A 19,822-nucleotide genomic window follows, 5' to 3' on the forward strand; every position below is an offset into this window, starting at 1 on the left:
AAGATTTTATGTCCTTCATCATCTACAGAAAGGTTCAGTTAGTCTGTGGTAATGTATAAAAGCCAACGGCTAAAACCCCTGTTAAATGTGCATGAGCTTCAAGCCCTTAGGCTGCATTTCATGAGAAATCATCATACTACTGTGAGGACTTTATCCATAAGGGCTCGTAAATAAAATAGCTGTCGATTAATGCAGTCTGCTGCTGGGTCAAGAAATGAAAGCTGTATATGCAAGAAGGAAGCCATACACCAATGCTGTGCAGAAACACGGCGGAGTTCTCTGGGCCTGTGCTCATGTTTATAGGACAGTGGAAATGTGATGTGTATCAGGTAAGTTCATATTTCAGCTTAGGTCAAAGGGAAAAATATCACCCAAACTGTTATCAGGAAACAGTGCAAAAGTCAGAATCTGTGAAGGAATGGGGTTAAACTGCCTACAGGTCAGAGCTGTCTCCTTCTGAAAATGTATGGCTCAGAATCAGACAATACTGACCACAGGCTATTGGGCAGCTAAGGTCTTGTATCCAGCAGGAACGAGAAAAACTTGCAAGACTGCAACATTTAGTATCCTCAGTTCCCAAACAATATAAAAAGTGTCATTAAAGGGAAAAGTGATGCAACACAGTAGTAAACATGCCTCGGTCTCAATTTTGTGTCCGTCTCCCATGCAGTCCTTGGCCCCTAAAAAATGTGATTACATGTACACTAAAGGGACGACAGTGATGACGCTGAAAATCTTTTCTTTTGTGAGACTGACAAAAGCAAAATTACACATTAGTTTTTACTGCATTCTTGTCGTGTTTTCTGAAATTGGTAATTAAGGTCATACATAAAAAAAAATACTCTTTAAGCAACGTGCAAACTAGGAAACAAAATCATCCTCACTCGCACAATGATGCCCATTCTCTTGCTCTCATAGGTAAAGGGGAATATCTGCAGGATGGTGAAGTTCAGTATTTGGCCATTAGGGGTCCTTAGCTGCATAGAGGACTGGTCTCTTCCCACCAGTGTCAGCCCCACACTCTCAGTCCACTGCACCAGCGATACCTATCAACACAGCATGCAAAGAGTTTAGTGTGAGGCAATTAATAACGAAAATAATGGTGAAAAAGGGGCTGGGGTCAAGCTGCAATGTTCAACCAGCTAATATTGTGTTTTTACAAAAGAGTCAAATGTAATCATCACATACAAAGACACAGCTTTTACTATTCTTGCGATAAAGACAACTTGATGTTCAATTACGGAAATTACAAGGAAAATAGTGCAGGACACTATGGAGTTCGTTGTCAGAGAGCACAGTAACTATTCCACCTTAATCAATAGCTCAAGCATTTTCAGCACTCAAGACTATTGATTAGATAAACTAGAAAGATGTCCATTTCTGAACTGAAAATACTGCTTTTGCTCAGTCCTCTCTGAAGGACAACCGCAAATGACATCCATTAACACAATGTCAGTGTGTGTGTGTGTGTGTGTGTGTGTGTGTGTGTGTGTGTGTGTGTGTGTGTGTGTATTGCCCAATAGCTTCCAAACCAGAAGCAAGATCACATTCCCAATTCATCATCCACTTTCTGACAGGACTAATAGCAGAGAGCCAAATGAACACAGATGAGAGAAAACGCTAACTTAAAAACCACAAGGTTTCTGGTTCAGAAATGACTTATTTTGGAAAAAACATGACCATATAGTCTGACAATGCATGGCCAGGAACACTTTCACATCAGAAAAACTGACTACTGTAATGTTTGTAATCCAGGTTAGGAAATATGAACATTGTGCTTAGTCAGAGTCTTTAAATATTCACTGTGGAGGCATTCTTGGATCTGGTGTCTGCCACAATGGCACCACCTTTTAATAGCAGCATCTGGGTTTGCTGTCGACTTCTAACTAGACTGAATAATGCTGGATCCTATTGGTTTGACTCAGAACTGCTGCTTGGCTGACATGTTTTTTTTTTTTCTAAGCTTAAAGGCAAAGTGATTCAGATCAGCTCTCTTTTGTGAACCACACCTAATAAATGTCATGATTTGGATAAATATTACATATGGATAAGATAGTTGTCATATTAAGACTTGAAACATGTTATTGTGAAACATATTGTGTTCTTAAGGCACACTGTCAAAAACCAATCTTTATCAAGACTTCCTGAAAGCTGTAGGAAGGAAAACTGAATCTGAATATACAGTTAACATTTTTTTTTTTAAATTTGTATCCAATGTGACCTAAAACAATAAAACAGCTTCAGTTCCAACCCACAACAAAAGCCAGCACAGTCACAACACACGTTGCAGGGCTCTATCAAAAATGCCATCAGAGAGGAAATTAAAAGTGGCATAAGTGCATTGGGCTGGGGAAGACATTAAGGAAATCCGTATTTATGCAGCAGGAAATAAATGAAGTCAAATTTTGCAGTCCTCTTTGTGATGTTCTAAGAATTCATACTGCTCAAGGATGTGGACAGTCAATTTGTGAATGTTCCTTTTGAAGGAACAAATTCTTTCAAGATAATAGCCACTAATGACACAAATATACTGTAAAGCTATTAAGATTGAATAGATAGTAATAAGACAACTTTAGTAATTTTTCTAAATTAAGAGAATTTTCAACAGCCCCCATACAGACAACAATTAAATGCTTCTACTTAAAATGTCCACCAGTCCGCAGCAGTAATTAGCCTGTGTATGTGTCTGCAACATTTAAAATATACCCGCCCGACATGATTCTTTATTCCAAAATGCATGAATGACAAATTTTTACAAATGTTGTCAAATGATTTTAATCACTATTGGTTTGTACATCACTCTGAAGTAAGCCAATCAACTGTGCACAGGTGCACAGTGAAATTATGGCAATCCAGAGTCACAGTGTCACTTATACTGACTGTAAAGGGATTTTTAAAGAATTACTTACAGCTCTCACAACACCTTAATGTACATTTTCCAGTAGACTAAATGTAAAATTAGCAGTTTCTTTCTTTAAAATAAGGGAATTTTTAAGTTTTACACTGTCCAAAAACACACATATATATCTATTAAATGTTAGATAGGGACCCTGGCCACATATTCTTCAACATATATATGTGTGACTGATTTGTTTTGTGCACAAAATAACTTAATTACCCATAAATGAAATCTCTGTTTGAAAGAGTGAATATTTAATATATAGTGGGCCACTTCTAAAGTTCAACTAAACACAAGATGTAAATGTTCTGCACTTATATAGTGCTTTTCTACCTATTGGCACTCAAAGCGCTTTACACTGCTTCTCACAATCACACACACACTGATGAGGGAGCTGCTATGCAGCTGGCCAACACTCACCAGGAGCAACTAAGTTGGGGTTCAGTGTCTTGCTCAAGGACACTTCGACATGGGACCGGATTGAACCAGCAACTGTGAGATTGGTGGACAACCGCTCTACCTTCCTGCGCCACAGACAGAAGATGTCTTCTACAGTTTATTAAGAAAGAGACTTCTTACTCACTATGACTTTTCTAAGTGGTATTGCAGTTTCCACATCACATTAGTGTAGGTTGCATAATGGACCAATGTCTTACAGACTGCAGTCGGTGTGATGACACAATTCAGGCTTGTGTGTACAGGTAAAAGGTTAAAAGTCACAAATTATATTTTAGGGTGAGAACACAGAACCATTGCCCTTTCAGCACATGACTATTTTTGGACTTTTAATTGAATCAAAGATCAGTGATACCAATTAAATATTCAAAACAGTAGATGCTCTATGTTCATAAAACATAATTTTCTAATAAGAAGCATGTCATTTCTGCACTGACCCAATCAATAAAGCACATGTATCATACTTGGGAATGATAAACATTCTTATCATACCTCATCTGGGCTGGAAGCCTGATACACTCTGCATGTGTCTTCATAATGCTGCTCAGCCTCAGCTTGATCTGTCACACCGTTAGACTCATATACGGGTGTCACATTATGTACCAGGGCGATGGCCTTCACAGCCTCATGAACTCTACTGCTGATGGTCTTGCGGACCTTAGTGGCTGCAGGTGCCCGGGACACTGGAAGGTCATGGGTAGGCTGGGGACAAGTACAGAATAGTAATACACAAATCTGAAAAAAGATTCTAGCACTTTTTTATTCTAGAGGTGGTCAAGCTTTTTCTGATAAGCTGCATAACCGCAAAGTCACACATTCAAAAACTCATTAGAAAAGAGAAACTATAAACAGGAGATGTAATGGTTTTAGTGTGGTTAACTAGCTGCTTTACCAACCCCACTGCTGTCATAGTGGCCTGTAAACATAAACAGATGTGTGAATATGAACAATTTGCTTTTGCATTGTGGCCTTGCTATTTTTAGAAAGCGGTGTGCTACAGGGGTTAATGACAGTGTCATTAAAAGGAGTCTGGTCAGTGATTTGCTAGTGAGCTAATCCTGTTTCCTGCTTCACTAACCTTTGGTGTCAACGGGGACAAAGAGTGCATTTACCCAAACAATAATCACAAACTGATATGTCTCTTAAAAATAAACTGTGATTTTCCCAAGCTTTTAAAATTTCAACATTTAATGATGTTGTGACACAGAAGAACCGCATAGTCTTATGCATGTTTATTTTTACCTGTATGTAGGCACTAAACACATGACTCTGTACTTCATCCATTGAGTCCATCCCATACGCCACAGTTCCCAGATGGAGCCGCCGGAACACCATTTCATTTTGGGTAAGAGTCCCTGGTAAAGATTATTTTACAGGAATTCAAATTATAACAGTAAATAATAGAGATACAGTCTCCTCCAAGCGGAGCCACTACTTTTTTTTGTTTTGCTTTATACCTGAAGACATTTGGATACAAGATGAAAACATACATACTAGACAAAGTACAGAATTTATTTCATGTTATTTACACCTACAAGATATCACCTTTTCTATCTGATCAAACTAAAAGGGACATGAACGCTATAGAAGTTTCGAAAACAATTAAGGGCACTGCAATAACATTCTGTGTTGTTAGTACAACAATCATCTTTTTAAAGATGCTGCAAGATTAGACTGAATTAAAGGAGTATGTTTTTATTTAAATCTTTCTTCTGGACATTTACTTGCTTAATTAAACAGTGTAGAGATAGTTCACAAACTTGTCTTATATATTTAATTTGATCTTAAACCCAAATGTCTTCAGTTTACAGCGAAAACAAATACATCGGCCTTGCTGTCCCAATACCTTTGAAGAAGATTGTAATTACAATTTCAACAACAGATCTAGAAATATTTAGAAAAGAAATCCTACCTTTCACTAGTTGGGATTTACAGACATTTATCAGTGAGTTATTGTAAAACAAAGTTTTAATTTCCCTTATGGTGACTTTAGACACTACACAGAGACTCTGCATCCCTAACTAACGTTTACAGCATTTTCTGCCAGTTTATCAAAAAGACACCAGGGGCCATGTGGGTACATTAGCCTGACCTGCAGACCCCACCAAGCCTTATCGCGCTCTGGATTGGGAAATGGCTGATCATTTTATTAGGCATAAGGCCTATAAATCTGATGTGCAACACCTCGCCTAAGGAAGTGCACTAGTGGAGGTGTTCGGTGCTCTGAAGGTGTATACGGATAAGAGACTGTTTTAGGATTTAAGGGTCCCATAAGCAGGTCTGTACAAGCAGAAACCCCACCACACAGCAAAAACCCCCAGGGAAGGAAACAAATTCAGTTCTCCTAGGTACTTAGTAAATGCTCAGCCTTTTAACCACCTATTTTACTGACCCACATAATGGCTGAGTGCTTCTTTCGGCCACACAACCAATGCAGTTTTAAAAAAGTAGTTGTTTTACTGCATTCTCCTGTAATCTCACCTGTTTTATCAGTCAGCAGGTAGGAGATGCGTCCCAGCTGTTCAGGTATTGTGCTAGCCCTCACTACCGTACCAGGGATCTTGGAGTCTTTCTTTATCATCCAACTGAAAACCATTTTTCCCATGTCCAGATTGACACGCAAACTAGATGGAATAAAAAAGTGAACAGCCTTTAATAAAACAATAAAGTCCTAACACAAAAGTACAATACATAACTGCTAATGGCTTTTCAATAGAGAATCTTAGTTCGCACCTAATGGGCACAATGTGAGAGAAGAGCAGAAGGAAACGAAAAATCTGGAGGTACCACCGGCCAGCAAAGTGCTGTAGGGCCACCATGACCAGGGACACCACCACCAATGCCCCGAAAAGGATCTTAGTCAAACAGTTCACTTCCAAGTCAAACAATCCCACCTACAATGGGAAACAGAGACAAACATTCTGTGTCAAATAATTTTATACACAAATTATTTTATTTGTGTATGTACAATGTGTAGGTCGAAAGAAAATTATGCATTTATTTAAAGTTACATAACAATCTACTAATCCATTAAAATCAAATTCAACAAGCTAAATACATGTTTGTGTAAACTAAATGACCCAGTGTCGGGTCCTGAGGGTCTGGTTCACACTACTGTACCTTGTGCCTTGGGTTAGAGGTGTTCATGACACTGCGCAGCTCCCTGCCTGTGTAAATCACAACCCCCACCACTGTGCCTGGAGGGAGGGAGAAAAGACCCCCCCAAAAAAATAATATAATAAAATAAAAGCCTCGGGTCATAATAATAAAGAAACATAAAACATGATATGGCAAGAAGATGGTTCCTAGACTTATAATTTTGACATGTATAGACTTTTTCAAATTAAGAATGTCACTTGGTATGTAGGGTGCAGATTTTCAACTGCCTAACTGGTAACATATGTTAGCATGAGTTAAAATAGATTCAATCTCAGAAGGTAGAAGGTGAAGGTAACACACTTTCTTACCATTAGAGTTTTTCTTTTTTAAGCAAGCTAAAGTTTGATTCTTTTTTGAGTGTGTGTGTATGTTTAATTAGACCTATGATCAAACATTAACATTTTTGCTTAGAGCTGCTTTGTACGTTCATAGCAAAGCTTGGTCGAGGTTACTTCCTGAACAGCTTCACCACCAGTCAGACATTTACCAGAGGCGACAACGGTGCTGGCCCACAGGGTGTTCTCAATGCTGAGACTTTCGTTGACTGGAGGGTCTCCATCTTCCTGTAACATGGGAAATTATATGTAGACATACAGAATAACGCTTTTTAAAGAGGATTTGTAAAGAGAAAATGTTCCAATCACACCTAAAACATTTTAGACATTGAAAACCATTTGGAATTTATCTAAAAAATCTTGGATAAAGTTGTTGCAGCACATTGTCTTCTTATCATCAATGTGTGAATCTTTTCACTCTGAGTTAATACTAAAACAGCCTTGGTTAAGGTTGCTAATGATCTGTTAATGGCTGCGGATACTGGACTTTCAACCAGCTTTGAAAGTCCAGCTTTGATCGCAGCATTTGTTACCGTCCAATCTTATTGAACCACGTAGGCTAATTATTGAACCACACAGCTATTAGCACTTAAATTGATGGCATTATTCTCACCTGATTCACTTAATACCTATGATCATACCCATTATGTACAACTAAAACATTTGTTCTCAGCCCTAATCTGTCGCTAGTGGTGTCCCACAAGGCTCTGACTTGGGCCACTTTTTGTTTCAAATCTGTCTCTTCGTCTTGGTCATGTTTTCAGGGAATCTGGTATATACTTTTACTGCTATGCAGATAATGCAAAACTCTGTATATCCACCAAGCCCAACTCAGCAGTTCCAACCAGCTGCCTCACTCATTGCTTAGATGCAATAAAATCTTGGTTTACTTCTAATGGTTTTATATTAATATTAATAAGACAGAGGTCATTCTTATAGAATTAGTTCTTTTTTTTCTTCAATAGCACCTTGTCTTTTGAATCTTACATCAACGGTATTACAAAACCCTGTTATTTTGTTCTTTGTAAAATAGCTTTCCATTACCATTTACCAGTATTTAAATCACATTGGACTCTGTTCAAACTGTGTAAAAGTATTATTATTATTATTATTATTATTATTATATTGCTGGCTTGTTGAAGTCTTTGGTCTCTTTTACAATAATGTTCCTTTCAGTCTTTTCACAAATGAGAATTTCAGAAATAAGGTAAAATGGGACTCAAGGGTAGAGGAGGGACAACAAAGAGCACAAATTGATATCTATGTTTTGAAATGATTAGCAATGAGTAAACTGGTGGTTTTCCTTTACTGATGAATTAGTTTTTTTGCCACTAAAGCCTTAATGATCATTGTGCATAAGTGCATGGCTTCTCACTCGTGAATCCACTGAAAACATTTTGAATAAAATTGTTGTTTTTGTCTTTCTGTCCTCTCTGTGTTGGTATTAAGACAGAGGGCAAGACTCACACACAAATAAGGATGGTGTGTTCTACCTAATTTGCCTCATATCTCAAAATTAAGTAAGTTCTTGGAAATTTTCGGTCAGAGGCAAATCCGACCCCATTCCTATCCTATTATGAAACAAACAAAAATGAATGAGTAGCTTCATTACTGTTTAAAAATGGACACATTTATGCATACACAAAGCATCCTGGTCCTTCGTGATTTACAAAGACCTCTCAAATTTCAAAAGCCTTTTTGAGTTAAGTCATTTTACATTTACATTTAGCCCTGTGTCTTATTCATACGCTACTTGTCATGTTAAATAAAAAAAAAAGGAGAAGCATTTTAAATCTTTAAAATTAACAACTTTGCTCCTCAATTTCCATCTGTTTTCCATTTTGGAGGCACCAGTAGCTCCAAGATTAAAAGTAATTATCAAGCCCTGATTTATGAAACCAATGATTTTTCTTATTTGTGCTTAAGTGATGTAGCGTGAATGAATGCATTTACTACCGTGATCTTATGAGACAACAGAGAGCATATTCTGACACGGGACCAACATGTTATAAACAAAGGGGTTCTTCACAGAAACTGGATTAGGATTCAGCAGAAAAGTACACTCACCCTGGTGAAAGTTCCAATAAAGTTATGGATATCAATGTTTGGTTCCTCTGCGTACACATATGATCTGATTTGGAGAAGGTCCTGTGACACATGAAAAGCAGTTTATAATCACAGTCAATGGATAAAGTCACATGGTTCATTTTCTGTTGCAGCAGTGTGTGCTTTTGTATTTTACATAAAGACCTTCTTTCAATACAGGATAACTTTCTATGAGACACAAAACAAAGTTGGGTATTTCAGTTCTACAGAAAAAAAAAAAACATCCTGTCTCCAGGGATCAGAAAACAGGAGATGACAGAAGGAGCATGGGTGGAGAAAAGCAGCCGCTCAGGGCTGAGTCCAACCCAGGGTGGTAACTAACAATTCTATCAATTATTTTTAAACTGACCATTATCTTAATAGGTTGGTTAATGACATGTTGGAAAGGAGCATTGCCTTTCTTTAAATTATCCTCATTTGCCTAAGCAACAATCATTTTCACATTTGAAAAGTCAGAATCAATTATTTTTATCTTTTACTTAAAACATAGTCAATTGTGACAGTAGTTGCCAACTATTTATTCTGTTGAAGTTCTGATTAACAGACTGATTGTTATAGCTCTAAACTATTAGTTTGCCAACAGCAGCTAATCAAGGTTTTTGCTTAGCAGATTAAGTTGTTTCTTAATCAAAATTAAGCAATGCCATCCATCCCTAATTAGGTGGGAGTTTCTTTCTGACACCAGCCATATACCTGTTTGTGTATAGTTGGTGTCGGCCTGTGAGATCTATAAATAAATTTAAACCCTAACTGACTGTATTTATTAATTTATTTTGTAATACTGCAAATTAAATTGTTGTCCCAAATGTCTTACTATTCACTAAAATGTTGTTCGTGTCCATTTCATCCTGGACTGTAGTAAAATGTCTAATGAAAGACCTGCTTCTGTTGGACCATAACGTAGTGATGGCATAAACTAAAATTGTTCCAGCCCTGTTATGTTCTCCTGCTGCCTTACCACCTCTCAGTCTTTAGTTAATGACTCACAGCAGCAGTTGGTAGTCTTTGTGTGCAGGCCACTGGGAGGCGTAATTTCCAGTCTGTCTCTCCATCCAGCTGGTCAGTCCGTAGGAAACAGGAGCCTGGGAAGGAGAGGACAAGAAATGCCACTGATGCCAAATTAAAACACATTCACCCCTAGGGGGCAATAATAGATAGGCTTTTAGTTAAAAGGAGGAACCTCACCATCTCTTTTCTTAATAACTGCTTTAAGTGTACATACCATCACACTTTCAATACATGCTCAAGGCTGCTATTAATTTCTGATCCTTTCTGGTCTAATTTCTTCAAACACACGACTATTTTTAAGATCCTAGCTTAAATAAGAACATGAAAAGGGCCTAAAAACACGTTCATCCTGGAGTCACAAATAAATAGCAACTCCTATTAATGGGATTGAGCTGCATTTGCTGTGAAATCAAGCTGGAGTAGAGCTGGGAGCATCAAACAATGCCCATCCCCCCACTGGGGTTGCAAGCGTCATCCTGCCCAAAACTCTAAATCCTGGCCTAGGCTCTTCATAATTGACCTAATGGCCTCCACATGGAAGGGAGATAACCAAACACTATTTCCAGTAAAACATAGCTGATGTTTTTCTTCCCCCAACAGGAAGGTGCAACAACAACATGCATGTAGCTTTTCTTATGGAGTTTATTTGGGTTTATGGAAGCCAAATAAACTCACATTTGATGTGCTTATTTTGAATGGACTTATATGTCTTTTGTGTATGTGCAAATATACAATACATATCACTAGGTTTTTGTTATCACTGACAAATCTTGTCCTAATCCATATTTGATTATTCAGATGAGGCATCCTCCTCTCATGTCTCCTTTTCTCTTTGCATTTGATTTTTGCGTGGCCCTTGATTTTCCTTTCCATTATCTTCTCATTTGAAAGACAAAATTTGCCATAGACGAAGATGCCCAGAACAATGTTTTGTATATAGTGCCCATCTTGCCATTAAATGGACTATGAACTCGTCACACTTTGAATGATAGTTCAGTACTGGACCCAATTACACTTTAGACATTGTAGGACTTCCTGTCCTGGCTCAGGGCTAATCCATCCACCTCAGCGCCTTTTTAAACAAGTCATTTCCCCAGCCAGGCAGCCAGCCTGTTGTGTAGATCTGGCTGAATGACCAGCAGATGTTTACCATTTCTTTCAGAGGTCCTTAGAAAGATCATGTCAGCAGGAACACGCTGGTTCTACAAAGAAAGGCAAAAAGAAAAACATGACTTCAACATCACTTCCCGATCCTGCACTTTTCCTCCTCCCTCCTCTGTAGAGAAGTTAAAACTTTTAGCTTTTCATGTGCCACATTAGTAACACCCAGTAAGTCAAAATAAAAAGCCCTCCAGCAAATCATCCTGTCGTGGCCTAAACAGGACCCTGACAGGCTTTTACACTCCGCCTGACCTGGTCCCTCTACTACACTAGCCATTCAATCATTTAATTTAGACAGCTTTCCAAAACCTGAACTTTGCTTGGATTATTGGTAAGTGGTCGATAGCCTAATAAAGGATTATGCCTCTTCAAGCAGCAGGTTAATTTAGAAATTCCAAAGGTTTTCTTTAGTCAGCTACTACTTCCAACTCTACTTGTAACCCACATAACTCTGAATCACTCAGTCTTATTAGTGAAGTGCATAGGACAACATGTGTGACCTTTCCTTCAGCTCCGCTGAAATGAGTGATTCAGGCAGAAGCCCTCAGTTAGAAACTGAAGACAGGACTCAATTCTCATATTTCATGTACAAAGACCTCAGAGAATCTACTCTTCTACCGAGAAGCAACAGATTTCCCTGAAAATGTGGCCTAACTCAGATATTTTCAAACAACTACAAGCTAGAAATAGGATTTTAAATAAAGAAAAAAACATATCAATAAACACTACTTAATTGAATTTATGTTTAAGATGTTTAAGATGTAGTTAAATGTATTAACGGTCCATGTCTGTTGTGTGTGCATTGAGTTTGACAAGCTGGCACTCAGCATTGATCACAAGATTACAAAATCTTTACTAACTGCTTTGACCTCAGTCATCAGTGGAGCACCGAAGATTAACAACCCCCTCATTATTTGATGTCATAAAATAATGGTAAACTGACAAACTTAAAAAGCTAAACATTTTACAGATGTGGATGAAAAAGATCATCAACAAACCTTTTCCACAATTATAAGATCTCCAACTTGAATCCCGCTGCTTTTAACCTTCACTGTGCCTGAAACATGGAACAAATTATAATGAAAAATTAACGGAGATCTTACTTAGTTTTTAAAAAAATATTTTTTGAACAAATATAACCTTAAAAAATATCAAACAACAATGTCTTTAGGTGTTCACCCAAAGACTACCAAGACCACTCCCCACAGAGAGTTTGGAAAAGTAATTTTCCATGCAGATTTGAAAGAATGCTGGGGGAGTAGAGCCTTTTCTTCCATTCCATACGGAATGAAGGCCAAAATTGTTTGGAAGAGATCACTGACCCTTGACCTCTGTCATGACCTCTGGGCTTTGCATATGTAAGACATTAAAGTGCATTAATATTGCTATGCATTTAGGGTTCACTGGACTTCGAAGAGGCACTCTACTCCACCGATACAATCAAATTGTACACATAACAAAAAGAGGATCACTTTTTGACAGAGCAGCTGCAAGAATGACATTGAGCTTCTGACTAAAAAAACATTACAAACAGAACAAAAAGCTTTGACGTAAAAGAAAACAAAATACCAGATTCTGACACCATTAAGTTTCCTTAGACAAGCATGGGGGTTGCTGTCATGGAGGCAAACAGTCATTGTGTTTATGGGTAAAACAAGCTGCCACATCAAAGAGAAAAAGTGATGGAAACCACAAGAGGTCTCCTGCTTTTTATTGCTGGTAGCACTTTATACCAAGGCCTCTCATGTACACTTTTACATCTCTGGTTTGAATTACCCACCATTTCCCCTAGCCCCAATAATTTTTAATAGGACCAACTCCTACAGTTAATAGACGCTGATGCTGAGAAATAAGTATCATGGTATGGAAGGGAACACAGCCAAAACACAACAGGCACTGTCCAGGCTTCTAAGTGTTACCTCTTGTTGAAAGCTTGCTGTATATTTGAGAGTTCACTTCTTTGTCTCGAAGGTAGCATCTTATTTCTTCAATGGCCTCTCTCATGATGGTAATAATCAAAACAAGGCCCTGGAGAGAGAAATGTCAAATTATTTTCACCAAAGTAGAGAAAAACAAACCAGGGTGGGCTATCGCGTTTTTTCTGGCCCAGATACTGATCCAATTCCTTTTGTATTCAGTATGATACAGATTTTGATCAAATACTAAAACAAGCTCAAGACCAAAACGATCTGGCAGATTGAAATAAGAGCTGTAAAGCTTCATCTTATTTTAGGAGCCAGATGATCCACAAACACGAGGTCCAAAACATATTACAAGCTGTTTTTTTTTAAATGAATGAGGAAATATGACTTCTGGAACTAATGTATCCCTCCACTGGATTTTCTTAAACTACTAATATAAACACTCTATTGCAGTTGCACAATGGTGAACTATAGTATACTGTGTCACAAACAATCTTTGATTAGCTGCAGAGAAAACTTTAACCAAGTTACTGAGATGTAATGTTCAATAGTGACAACTGAAAAGACCTGCTGTAGGACAAATTTCTCATTTTAACCTTTTGAAAGCGCAGAGTCAGTACTGACTAAAAATGAAAAGCTTTTGGATGAATGTTTGTACACTGCCATTTGATAATGACAAGTTAATAAGGCAAATATGTTCACACACCATTTTTTACTCTCCTCTGCAGGAAAAGGCTGCAATTTAGATCCTACTGTTAAGGAGGGCAATATCAGCAGGGTGATGGACAATATGCATTACAAGGTCAGTAAATTAAGGACTTTATTTGGATCAGCTATATTTTTGCAGATATGGATACTTTAAAAATGGCCTGACCTGCACTGATGCCAATTTTCTGCATCAGATCAGGCAACTTCTAATTTATATTTAAAAGACACCAAGACTCAGTCAACAAAACATAAGTATGAAAAAAAAAAAAAACGACTGGCTGTAATAATTAACAGTTATGGGAAATAAAACTTTGGGAAATGCCACATACCAAAGGGACCCAGTAGGTGTAAAGGGCACCTAAGCGTAGCTCATTGACAAATTGAGAGCAGGCCAAAAGTAAGAAATACAGGTTGAAGAAGTACTTGAACTGATTAAACAGCACCTGTAAAGACAAAAAAAAACAAGCAGGGGGAAATATTTACTGGCATGTTATTGTGCACATTATGTCAGTATCTGACATTCACTAATCATTGACTGGCTCTGACAGATTTATTTGACATCACTGGTTTCTATGTGTCTGGTAAAAACATATTATAGAAAATAAATAACTTTCATGTTTATTCTTACATGTTAGTATTTGTTTGTTTTTTCTATACATACTATTCAGTTGACCAGTGGCCCAGAAATCTAAGAAGTAGGGGTGGGGGAAACATTTTTCTTAAATAGATGTGAACCATTTCTTTTAGCATTAAATGTGAACAATCTGCTGGTTGTCATCTGTAAAAGTGAAAGTAAAGTGAGGACCTTTAAAGATGACACCACTGGCTTATAAATTGCAGATTTAGTTTCCATACAGTTTACGGACAGACTGATTTATCAAAAAAGCAAATTAATTTAAAATGCCAATAATCTTTCATTTCAGTCTTACTCATGTTCTGAATTTCATGATAACACAATTGAGGCAAAAACCATACTAAAATGCAATATTTCCCCAAATTCTGTTCAGATTACACATAGAAATATATGTTTTAATGGCTACTTTATAAATGGTGTAGCAAGCTCAGCAACCTGCTGTTCTATAGCAACATATGTCTGTGCTATATTGTGTCACCCATGACATACTGTGATAATTCTTCCACACATGTGAAAGGCTGAGTTGCAATCTGTTGAGTTGCAACACGTTGAGTTGCAATTCTTGTCGCGAATAATAAAAAAGGAGCCACAGCTCTTACCCTACATTGCTTGATTTGTTTAATTCTACTGAAAAACTTTTGTTTTTTTTTTTCTACCAAATAGAGCCAACAAATCTTTCCACTATGGAACAATATGCAAAATATGCCATTGTTAATTTTAACACACATATGACAACCTTGTGCAATTTCATTACCGCCAATGTGCAACATTATTACCAAGTGAAAGCATGCATATTCACATTGCTGTTTGGAAACTGCTGCCAAGACTAGATTAGCACAGAAAAAACAAAGACTACAGTATGATTAGAAGAACTTCTTGACATGCCTCAAAGTAAATAAAAAGCATCACAATTTGCAATGCAAAGCAGCTTGGCTCTTGTCTTTTGCTTTCCAAACAAATATACTACTACTTAACTTTCAATGTGTGCCTTCGTATACAAAAAAAAAAGATTAAATAAGACAACTAAAAGTCAGAACAAATGCATATATGTAAAAAAGGGCCTGCAAACCGCCTGAGTCCAAAACGCACAGATTAGTAACGGCTGTACACGCAAGAAATCCCTCGCACGTGTCACGTCGGCCACTTCCACACTCTTCTCAAAATGTAAATGTGAATGTGATCGTGAAGATGACCAGTGCTATGATTTCAGGAAACCGTTTGTCCAAATAAGGCTGGAACTCCACTCCACCACTCATCATTTAAAGATCTTAAGGGAATTGTGCTTGGTCTGCCACACACACCTGTCCCTTGCACTTTGGTTTCTTTATGGTATCCTCAGATTGTCTTTATCTGGTTAACTGGTTTACACAACCTGCACTGTCACCAGAAGCAATTTCCCTGTAGCATATTTGGCCAAGGAAACATTTTTTTTCTATATTTCTAATGATCTTCTTTGGCCTTCATGAATGGAAAATGTATTAAAATATTTCATATACAAACCAGGGGGTCACCTTCATATTAGATTGCAACATTTCAAATCTGTCAAAATATGTTTAAGTTATATCCGTAAAAGCTGTACTAGCATGTGTGCGTCTCAACATTCAGAGTCATGCTAATATAGAAGATGACTAAAACACAAAACAGATTCACAAGTGAGGCATCTGCTCTACACCTGAAGCTATAGGGTGATTAAGTTAATTAGCAACTATTTTGATAATTGATTAATGGTTTGAGTCACAATAAATGCAAAATGTTTGCTGGTGCAAGCTTCTTATAAGTGAGTATTTTATCAATTTTGTATACTGTTACAAACCCGTTAGATGAAATGAGTGATCCAAGTCCAAATTGGCATTGTTCTTTATTTATTCAAACTATTTATAGAATAAATCGTTATTTGAAGATACTTACTATAATTCTATTACAATATTAGAATATTATCAACTAATAAATAAATACAATAAAATTAACTGTTAATGAAAAGAATGCTTTTGTAGCCACAGACTGATCCTCATAAAGTCAGATGGTGGTTTCTGTGGCTTACAGGGTGGAAGGGTGAAGGGGTGACCTTTCACTGACACTAACCGCAGGCAGGAAGGTGAAGAAGTTGTACTTCTGGTTGTTAATGACATTCCTGGGGTACCTCTGCTCCCTCTTCTCTGGGTGGCCGAGCCACACGGTGCGGGGACGGAGGTCACCCATGCCACAACATCTTGACCAAGGGCAGCACCTGAGAGGAGGTGGTAGACAGGGTCAAATGGTTACATGCAAAAAAATGTATAATTTTTTTTTATTTTGTTGATTCATTTCAGAAATTTCAATCTAAAATGCATTCTGTGTTTTGACTCATAACATGTGTTGTGATATTTGAAGCCGCTGAAAGAATTTTTAATGAATTTCAAGTCACATCTCTTTGTTAATTTGTGGCTTTTTATTAGCCCTAACATATGGAGCAAACATCTAGAAAGATTACGCCTTACAAAATAAATATTAACTTCATCTGAAAAAGGGTGGTGACACTCCACCAAAATGTTCCATATCATTCAAAGAAAAGCCCAGTGACCTCCTGATTAATAACTGAAAGACTTTGTTAGTTACAAAACATTAACTATACTTGTTTCACAATACTATAGAACACAGGTTTTATAAAGCATTTAAAGTCAATAGCATTCAATAAAGAAAAGCTGACTGCAACACCTGACAACTAAATGCTGTAAAGTACTTTGTGAAAAACACTGCAGTCGCTTATTCTTTACAGCTAATAGAAAGAGAGAGAAACTAAACATTTGATTAGGTCACAATCTGGCCCATGTATGAAAAGATAGTTGTCCTAGATATGTACTGAGTTTAAAGACATGATTCCCTTGATGAGAAAATGCCAAAGAAGAGAATGAGCAGTGTACCTCTAAGGCCACTCCTTGTCTTTGTTTCTAGTGTAAACTGGCCTAATCTCCATTGTTATGTTTGTAGATGCTGGAAGTCACCGCCAAACTACATATAGGTGAATCCCTCTGTAAATTAAGGCTGCAACCAATTAAAGGATTTTTTTTTTAAACAATACATTCTCACAGTAGGAAAAGCCCAGGTATGATGATTAATGATAAAATTACTACTGTGTTCTCAGGACACTGGCAATGTAGATGCTGGTAACTCACTGTTAAACTGTTCATGTGATTAGCAACACATGTGCTTTGCATAAAGTCTACTGTGAAAAAGTATTGTTATTTATTTGTTGATATATTGAACAGTTGATTGCTAAAAATAGAAATTAATTAATTTTTTTTGTTTATTCTCTGCTATATCTGAATGATAGGTACTACTTGTGTCCATCTGAATGTAGAAAATTGAGGTAAGAGTTCCCCCGTTCCTATCTTAGGTCTCTTAGGTTGTTTAGCATCTACAGACTTTGGGGAAAAAAATATATACTGTAATAAATGTACTATAATGACATACACGTTTGATCCCAGTAGATGTTACATGAAAGCCATTCATAAGTACATTTCCAGAATAGATGACAGAGATTGGTAAAAAGATATTGTAGATTATTTAAAATACCTTTAAAATTAACGTTTTCCAATAATGTGCTATTAGCTTCCCTGATCCCTGTTGTTATTGTTGTCACGGCATATGTCATGTTGTAAAATTACAGCGGGGGGGCAAAGGATTTGGTAGAACTGAACTTTTTAATCCAAACTAACAAACGTTTATAAAGCGATAGATTAGCTCTAGAGCCCAAGAGGAATTTTTGCTTAATAGTAAACTGTGGGGATATTTATTCGGGTCTGTTATGTTATGCATTATTCTAATTTAGCGTTTAAATCCTATTTATCCTTTATGTTGTGTTTCAATCCCATTTAATTCCTATGCCAGAACAAAGTGGCCTTGTTACTGACAGCTGACATACAACTAAACTTACTTTGGCTTTTCACAATTTAAGATATTAAGCTGGAGCACATTCCTTGATTATAGCAAGTCATCTTCAGCACTGGGTCTATTTGTTTCTTTCATGGTTTTTTTTTTTTTTTTCCCTAATGCCTTTTTAAACAGCTTGCTTTGATGTCGAAAGTTCACATGCAAAAAAACGCACTTTGCCTTATCATGCAGTGGGCTGGAACAACATAAGACGTACAGTGTGTTTACACCAGGAGCTAACGATCTGGCTGCATTTCAGCACTGTCCACACTGGACCTGCTTCCCCATCATGTACGTGAGGCCTGCGCAATCATCTGCTGCTCTAAATACCACAAAAAAAATGAAAATAAAAATAAAAACCCTCCTTCATCATGCATTTGAGTTTAGGACACAGTGCTTTTAAGTCTGCGCCTACATTTATACGGGATTTCTGCTCCTTGACAGAACGAGCTTCAATGCACCGAGCAAATATTGACATGGGCGTCAAGACACTTGTCTCAACTACTCCCCGGAACACGGATGTCAGCTGGAGCTGCAGCTAGCTGCTTCAACGCTTACACTAAATGGCCACGTCTTTATTATCGGCACATATTCATCCTTTTTGTCAATATTTCTCCCCCTAAGTGCTACTCTCCCATTAAACCCGCCACCTCGTAGCTAGTTCCCGAGACAACGTCGACGCGCTGCTGTTAAACAAGTGAGCGGCTAACGTTAAGTTACACTGACGAGCAAAACACGTAAACCTTTTGTTTGTTCAAAAAAATAAAAAATGGCTTTGTGTAATTTTTCTGTGCTGTCTGACGGACGTTCTTACCCATTTCTGTGTTTACTGTCGTGTCTTTTCGGCCGTCTCACAGGTTGTAGGGGAATATTGTCGGTCATTCTCGCAGCCCCTAGCAGCGGCTTGAAGCTGTGGTGGGCAGTCCGCCGGGTTTGGAGCGATTCTGGGCGGAGGCTAAACGCCGCCGTCAGTCACGCAGGACGGTTTAACAGGCAGCGGCAGCACAGCGAGCTGCCGCAGCCTGGAAGGCCACACACAGGGCCCAATCATTTACGAATATAACATTTCTACTTCTTTTAAATGTATGTGTGAGTATTGGAATATTCATTCTATTTCTATTATGCATTATATTTATTATATATCAATTTATGATATTATATTCACAGGGTAGTATGGAGCGACAGATCATGGTTCGAGGGATGAGCAATAGAGAAGGATGCACTTTGTTAATCACTAATCATTAATCAAAGAGAAAAGCACGAGAAATAAATAAATCAAGCACCAACACAGAACCACCAAACGTTGACACATGTCAAAAACTACAAAGAAAATGTAAAGATGAATACATGAGTTTTACAGTAGGCAGTGTTAGTAAGCCGAGCAGTGAACAGGACTAATGTAAAGGTCTGGGGTGTTTGTACTTTCCCTAACTATCACTTAACCCTTGGAAACCTTTTTTCAAGCAGCTCACAATAAAAGCATAACCAGTACTTGCTAACAGTCTCTCTTCTGACTCAACTTTTG

The 19,822-nt window shown here is 37.6% G+C and overlaps 1 protein-coding gene across 1 annotated transcript in view; it reads right to left on the reverse strand.

Annotated features, from left to right (window-relative positions):
- The window catches only part of LOC137139361 (probable phospholipid-transporting ATPase IIA), a 34,491-nt gene extending 15,227 nt beyond the window's left edge, over window positions 1–19,264 (reverse strand). Inside the window, exons 1-15 of the mRNA XM_067526481.1 lie at window positions 19,112–19,264; window positions 16,471–16,615; window positions 14,084–14,197; window positions 13,044–13,152; window positions 12,123–12,181; window positions 11,114–11,165; window positions 9,943–10,037; window positions 8,917–8,997; window positions 7,002–7,077; window positions 6,476–6,552; window positions 6,089–6,249; window positions 5,837–5,979; window positions 4,598–4,710; window positions 3,848–4,057; window positions 885–1,046 (exon numbers count right to left, since the gene is read on the reverse strand). Of these exons, the coding sequence (XP_067382582.1) occupies window positions 885–1,046; window positions 3,848–4,057; window positions 4,598–4,710; window positions 5,837–5,979; window positions 6,089–6,249; window positions 6,476–6,552; window positions 7,002–7,077; window positions 8,917–8,997; window positions 9,943–10,037; window positions 11,114–11,165; window positions 12,123–12,181; window positions 13,044–13,152; window positions 14,084–14,197; window positions 16,471–16,615; window positions 19,112–19,179 (1,665 nt within the window). The 5' untranslated portion in view covers window positions 19,180–19,264. The remainder of the gene's footprint in view (window positions 1–884; window positions 1,047–3,847; window positions 4,058–4,597; window positions 4,711–5,836; window positions 5,980–6,088; window positions 6,250–6,475; window positions 6,553–7,001; window positions 7,078–8,916; window positions 8,998–9,942; window positions 10,038–11,113; window positions 11,166–12,122; window positions 12,182–13,043; window positions 13,153–14,083; window positions 14,198–16,470; window positions 16,616–19,111) is intronic.
- Between the last annotated feature and the right edge of the window lie 558 nt (window positions 19,265–19,822).

The sequence above is a fragment of the Channa argus genome, chromosome 13 (assembly GCF_033026475.1).
Source record: "Channa argus isolate prfri chromosome 13, Channa argus male v1.0, whole genome shotgun sequence".
NCBI classification, from domain to species: Eukaryota; Metazoa; Chordata; class Actinopteri; order Anabantiformes; family Channidae; genus Channa; species Channa argus.